At 38.0% G+C, this 7,185-nt stretch overlaps 1 protein-coding gene across 1 annotated transcript in view; it reads left to right on the top strand.

The window, feature by feature from the left end:
* Positions 1-738: 738 nt before the first annotated feature.
* The window catches only part of LOC107295100 (mitogen-activated protein kinase kinase kinase 4), a gene marked incomplete at its 5' end in the record, with an annotated part of 19,644 nt that continues 13,197 nt past the window's right edge, over positions 739-7,185 (top strand). Inside the window, 3 exons of the mRNA XM_015824393.1 lie at positions 739-839; positions 4,330-4,410; positions 6,746-6,937. Coding sequence (XP_015679879.1) covers positions 739-839; positions 4,330-4,410; positions 6,746-6,937 — 374 coding nt within the window. The remainder of the gene's footprint in view (positions 840-4,329; positions 4,411-6,745; positions 6,938-7,185) is intronic.

A 7,185-nucleotide genomic window follows, 5' to 3' on the forward strand; every position in this document is an offset into this window, starting at 1 on the left:
ATAATGCATGTTTTATTTAAAAAAAAGTAGTTTGAATTGTTTTGTTCTGTCTTTGATGCATGCAATTCATTTTGTTTACCCTTTCTGCATTTTTATAGTACTACCTGTGATTCAAGTCACATGAAATTAGACCAATTATACAGCCAGCACAAATGCACATTTGAGATACGACCAGGGCCAAGAGAATGTATACGTGTATGTGTTATATGCATGTACTTGCAAGCCAGTGATGACACCAATGCTTTAACATTCCATTTCCTAAAACTAAAGTTTGTTTATCTGTCAATTAAAACTCTTTGCAAAAAGCTGGCCTATAATAATGCCAAAGATTTTGGTCACCAATTTCCTATGAGACCATTGATTTTTTTTTTTTTATCATGCATAAATGCGGCTTAATGTTTGCATTTGTATATGCTGGCTCTTTTTGCATTTAGTTTCACTGATTCTAACATTAAAAGCAGTTAAAAACTAGCAGTTTTTTTAAGTTTCCTTATTCAGGATAATGGATATATACTATATATATACTATATATAGATATAGATATTATTAGATGTATATTACAAATATTTAGCTTGCTTTTTTAAACAGTAGCTTTGGTTAACATAACCAGTCATGGCTGTGTTCTTGCATTTTCAGTTTCTTGCACCTCAGAAATGGGGGGAGTAAAAGTCCTGATCAGTAAAACAGTTGTGGTGTTTTTTGTTTTTTGTTTTGTTTTTGTTTTTAAAAAAAAAACAGAGGCTCCAGCGTTCCTGAAAATGATCGTCTGGCTTCAATTGCTGCTGAACTACAGTTTAGATCATTAAGCCGACATTCAAGTCCCACAGAAGAACGAGAAGGTGCTATTATAATGATGATTGTATATGAATACTATTTCCCCTAAAATATATTTATCATATCCTGGTAAGGCTTCTGCTTAACTTTTAGTTTGGTATCCTTACTCTTGATATAATTGTGTAGATTTTGACCATATAATATGAGAGTCAGATTTTAGAAACATTTAGAACAGCTTATTTTGTTATTAATTCCAGTCTTGAAACTTACTTGTATGGCACTTTCATTTGAAATTTGCCTAGACTTCAACATTGGTAGCTATGACAATAGCTATAACAACTATCTGACCACAAATAAAACCACTTGAGGATCTGCAAGTTTAAAGACTGAAGAGTTAATTAGCTGGTTGAAAAGAAGGTTTGAAATAGATTTCCCTAGGACAGGGGTAGGCAACCTTGGCTCTTTTATGATTCGTGGACTTCAACTCCCAGAATTCCTGAGCCAGCATGGCTGGCTCAGGAATTCTGGGAGTTGAAGTCCACGAGTCATAAAAGAGCCAAGGTTGCCTACCCCTGCCCTAGGAGATAGTCTTTCTGGGATATATATGAGCTGATGTTGAGAAGGCTGCTACAAACTTGTTGGTAAAGACATTAAATTAAATATCTATGGAGGTATTTTCGAGGTCATGGTTATCCCAAAGGTGTTTTCTTTCAAAAGGCAACTGGACTTTCTTGTTTTGCCTCAGTGACTCTCAGAAAGAGGGCTAACAACCACAGGACTGCAAGGAATATAAATCCTTCCATTGTCCGCCATTCAGTCAGAACTGAAGAAGCTTCTTGGATAAGACGCAAAAAAACTTCAAGCAAAACAAGAAAGTTCAGTTGTCTTTTGAAAGAAAGCATCTTTGGGACATTAAATTAAAGAAAAATACCCAAGGAAAGCATTCACTAGGACGCTATCGCTCAAAGAGCACATATTCTTTGGACAGTAAATAGTTGAAGTAAGCAACCTTTGTTTCATCTGTTGCATCATTTCCCTTTCTGCACATAACTATACAGGCGAAACATGTTTATAAAGCAAATTGCAGTCGTGGACTTTAAAGGAACGGAAGAGCCTTTCCTGCAATTTAGTGCATACGTGAATGCCAATAAGATGCAGACTTGGAAGAGCTCAAACACATATTTTTTGGTGTGGAAGACAATAATACCATCCACCTTTTCTGAAATCTTGGCATATTTGCATCGTCTCCAAAGAGGGAGGAAAAAAAAGATGCTGGGTTACTATCTTTGGCTTTTCTTTTGCACAGGTTTACAGAAACTGGGTAATTGCAACAGTACAGTATAATGGAGAAATAGTTTGAAAGAGGTGCTCTCACTGAATTTCTTATATGACAATTTCCTGTTTTCATTTAAAGGGATTAGTATGAACCAAAAGTATTCATAGGCTTTTGGAGCGGCCAGAATTGCATATATGATGAATCTGGTTCATCTGCTGTTTCTTTGTGCTAAAACCCTTCATAATTTCATGGCCTCCAGCTGTTTTTAAGTACTACATTCCCATCTACCGTGCCAATGGATGTATTCCATGCTTATGTATTAACATAGGTATGATAGAAATTATAGTCCAGTACAGCTAGAAAGCACAGTTTTGGAGGTATCATACATATATAGGAAAACGATAACCTAAATGTATAATAAATTATCTGACTTAAATATAATCTAGAAAATTGCCCGTTGCTGGATAACTTGTATTTTTGTGTGAGCCTTCGAGTAATTTGGTATGACTATTCAAGCATGAAATGTAAAACAATTAGACATGATTTGTTTCTGATGTAAATCAAGATTCAGTTATTCAAAACAAGGCATTTTGTTTTGCTGAACCTATTGAATTCTGTATGGGATAATTAGGCACAGTTGCTTGAATTTCTTAGTGACTATGAGTGCATTAGCCATAAATATCCAATTGAGTCTAATAACTTCAAATAAATAAAGGCATTTTTAACACTGGGTGAAGGTCCACAGTTCACCAAATTGGTTTTTAAAATCTATATTGCTTCTTTTAGCTCTTTAAGCAAGCAGCTGAGCTCCTGGCCCAGGCAAGGATAGCAGTCAGTTTTTTTCCCCCTGAAAGTGAAGTAGTGAAATTACTTCAAGCAGTTTCTTGTGGCAAAAATTAGCACTCGTTTCCTTTTTTAATTAAAAAAAAGCAGCTTCTTTCTAAGATGTCCTTTGGGTTTTAGCTTGAATGCCGATAGTCATCTACTTACAACACTTTATTTAGTGCCTGTTCAAAGTTAACAATGGCACTGAATAAAGTGAGTAATGAACATTTTTCACACTAACAACTGTTGCAGCATCCCTCACTGAGCCTTCCATCTTTCCGAGGTCGGTAAAACGAGGACCCAGATTGTTGGGGGTAATATGCTGACTCTGTAAACCGCTTAGAGAGGGCTGTAAAGCGCTGTGAAGCGGTATACAAGTCTAAGTGCTATTGCTGTTGCTGTGGTCAGGTGAATAAAATTTGGATGCTTGGCAATTGGTTCATATTTATGATGGTTGCCAGTGTCCCGGGGTCATGGCATCCCCTTTTGTGACCTTGTGCCAACCAAAGTCATTGGGGAAGCCAGATTCACTTAACAGCCATCTTCCTCACTTAACAACTGCAGTGATTCATTTAACAGTTATAGTAAGAAAGGTGGTAAAATGGAGCAAAATTCACTTAACAAATTGTCTTGCTTAGCCACAGAAATTTGGGCTCAGTTGTGGTTGTAAGTCAAGGATTACCTGTATTCTTTAGTCAGGGTCTGAACATTCAAACTCCATTTCTTATACAAAAAAAAAGAACACTTAGTATAGTTAAGTTAATCTTCACTAGTCTTTATGGCTTTTTCTTATTCAATGTGCTCCATTAAATACAACATTGCTAGGGTCCACTCTGTTACACTTAATGGAGAGAACGATCTTCATTTATTTCAATTACTTTGCTCTTCACTTTCCTTTTTAAATAGAAGCTTCTAGTTCTTCACTTCATTATTTTCTTTGGCACAGGTCTGTTTTTACATATACCATTATTTTTTTCCCCAGAGTGTTCATTTTAAACTATTGCAGTGGAGTCAAAAATGTCTTGTGTGAGCTGTAACATGCTTCCACTATAAATTTCAAATAAATGCCCTCCATCAGCAGGGCAGGCTATATCTAAGGATCTGCTGATCCTTGAGAACTTATTTTTGCCGTGAGGGGGGAAATTGGTCGTAATCTATAGAAGGAGTAGGGATGCTAGTTCCTTGACTGGTTCTCCACACCTAACCTGCTGTCTCTAGAATAAAGAATAGGACACGAGGGGCCCACTGCTTATTTTTTTCATGGCTCAGTTCATGTATACGTGAATAGTGTCTCTTGCTGTGGAGACCCATTCACACATTCGTGCTAGCCTTCGCCCTCATGTTAATATAAGCAGGAATTCTTAAAAGCTGCTGATCAAAGGGTGAGAAATCAGTTCTTGGCTGTGTTTTGCATGTGCCATACATTTCTTAACAGCACCTTTTGTTTTTCACAGAGCCATCTTATCCAAAAGGGGATACAAGTGGAACAGCCCGAAGAAGTTGGGAGCTTCGGACTCTTATCAATCAGACCAAAGGTTAAAAAAAAAAGAAAAAAAAAGAGTTTGATATTTTGGCAAGAAATGTATTTCAAACTGCCATTTCATAGTAGCTATAATTTAGTATTTCTCTTCAAGGTTATTTTTCTTACCGTTGCATCAAACTAGATTAGTAATAATAATAATAATAATAATAATAATAATAATAATAATAATAATAATAATAATAATAATAATAATAATAATAATAATAAAGTTGGAAGAGACCTTGGAGGTCATCTAGTCCAACCCCTTGCTCAGGCAGGAAACCCTATACCATTTCGGACAAATGACCGTCCAGTCTCTTCTTAAAAACTTCCAGTGTTGGAGCATTCACCGCTTCTGGAAGCAGGTTGTTCCACTGGTTAATTGTTCTCACTGTCAGGAAGTTTCTCCTTAGTTCTAGGTTGCTTCTCTCCTTGATTAGTTTCCACCCGTTGCTTCTTGTCCTGCCTTCAGGCGCCTTGGAAAATAGCTTGACTCCCTCTTCTTTGGGGCAGCCCCTGAGATATTGGAACTCTGCTATCATGTCCCCCCTCATCTTTCTCTTCATTAAACTAGACATATCCAATTCCAGCAGCCATTCCTTATATGCTTTAGCCTCCAGATTCATATTATTGGTTGTTGAGCAAATCAAGCTTGTTCTCTTATTTCCTCCTTCAAGCATATCCTTATATGTATCCATATTCCAGATATTTTCAATATAGTCTAGGAAGCCTTTGGCCTCAGATGTTACTTCCAGATAACAAGAATAACATGGCAAGGTGATGAAAGATACAAGTTCAAAATCATCTAGATGGCCCCACCCCTGTTAAATGGGATATAAAAGGAGGATTAAATCAGTGTCAGTTCCTACCTTCTTCTTGCTAGCAACCATCCTTGGAGCTTGTCACCTTTGTTCAGTACAAATACATCCACATGCATACATGTATTTGGAAACCAGTGTGGTATAGTAGTTAAGGTGAAGGACTGGGAGCAGAGAGACCCAGATTTTAATCACCCCCTAGGCATAAGAAGGCTAGGTGATTTTGCCTCTCCCCTTTCCTCTCCTACCTGGATTAGGAAGTTGAATCGACCGTCCTGCATTGGACCAGTGCAGGGGTAGGCAACCTTGGCTCTTTTATGACTCGTGGACTTCAACTCCCAGAATTCCTGAGCCAGCCATGCTGGGAGTTGAAGTCCACGAGTCATAAAAGAGCCAAGGTTGCCTGCTCCTGGACCAGTGTGTTAGATTGTGGTCAGGGCTGTGGAGAGAAATAATCTCTGAATGCATCCCTATAGGAGACAATGTTGGTTGCTGCTCCACCAGACAATGTTGGTTGCTGCTCCATTCTAAGCCTTTCTTAATCTTTCTTCCTAATCATGTGCCTGAAGTGGGGTTAGGCAGCCTACCCTGTGCTTCCCAGTGCAGGCATAGGCACAAGACAGGCAGAGAAGTAATATATGTGTGGGAATAAAAACACCCAGATGCAATACATTGCAAAGAACAGTTGTAGGGATTAGGTATGTGTAGTCTAGTGAAAAGAAGGACTAGGGGGTGACATGATAGCTGTGCTCCAGTATTTAAGGGGCTGCCACAAGGAAGAAGGGTTTGATCTGTTTTGCAAAGCACCAGAAGACAGGATAAGAAACAATGGACGAGAACTAATCAAGGAGAGAAGCAACCTGAAATTAAGGAGAAACTTCCTACCAGTGAGAACATCAACCAGTGGAACAGATGCAACCATTTGCTGGAGGCTTTTAAGAAGAGCCATTTGTCTGAAATGATACAAGGTCTCCTGCTTAAGCAGAGGATTATACTAGTAGATCCCCAAGGTCCCTTCCAATGACGATGATGATGAGATGATGTAAATCAAACTCCTATGCTGCTAAGGGGGGGTGGAAAGTAATCCAGGAACCATAGCTGCATGCCCAGTTTTTACAGCTGAATGTATATATAAATTTGAATCACGGGGGAGTGAGGAGAAGGAGGATTGAGAAGTAATTATCTTGCAAATATTCTAAATATATACTCTTGGTAAAATAAAGTCTAAATGATTGACTTTTTATTTTACTAAAGATAATTTTTTTAGAATATTTAGAGCATTTATTAGTCTTGCATCTCTAATAGTTTTCATACTGTTTTAATGGTGTAGGTCAGGGGTAGGCAACCTTGGCTCTTTTATGACTCGTGGACTTCAACTCCCAGAATTCCTGAGCCAGCTGTGCTGGCTCAGGAATTCTGGGAGTTGGAGTCCACGAGTCATAAAAGAGCCAAGGTTGCCTACCCCTGGTGTAGGTAAATAACTGTAGTTCATTCATAATCAATGCTTTTGCCTATTCTGTTTGTTTCTAGACACTGCTTCCAGACAGGGACCTATGGAAACAGTTCAGAAATCTGTCCAGCTGTTTGAAGAAAAGAGGTACCGGGAAATGAGACGGAAAAACATCATTGGCCAAGTTTGTGACACGCCCAAATCTTACGATAATGTCATGCACGTAGGCTTAAGAAAGGTCACTTTTAAGTGGCAAAGAGGAAACAAAATTGGTAAGTTGCCAGGGAGCTACTGTACCTCTTGATATTTTTCACTTATTACATTTATTTATTTATTTATTTATTTATTTATTTTTCCAACTTCTATGCCGCCCTTCTCCCCACGGGACTCAGGGCGGCTCACAGCATGTTAAAAAACAACACAAAAAACATTTCCCCTATAAAACCAATTAAAAACCAAATATATTTATGGCTGTGTCATTATTAAAATCTTTAAAAATTATTCCCTATTTAAAATTCAC

Source organism: Protobothrops mucrosquamatus, unplaced genomic scaffold (genome assembly GCF_001527695.2).
Source record: "Protobothrops mucrosquamatus isolate PMUCROS unplaced genomic scaffold, P.Mucros_1.0 scaffold2219, whole genome shotgun sequence".
NCBI lineage: Eukaryota > Metazoa > Chordata > Lepidosauria > Squamata > Viperidae > Protobothrops > Protobothrops mucrosquamatus.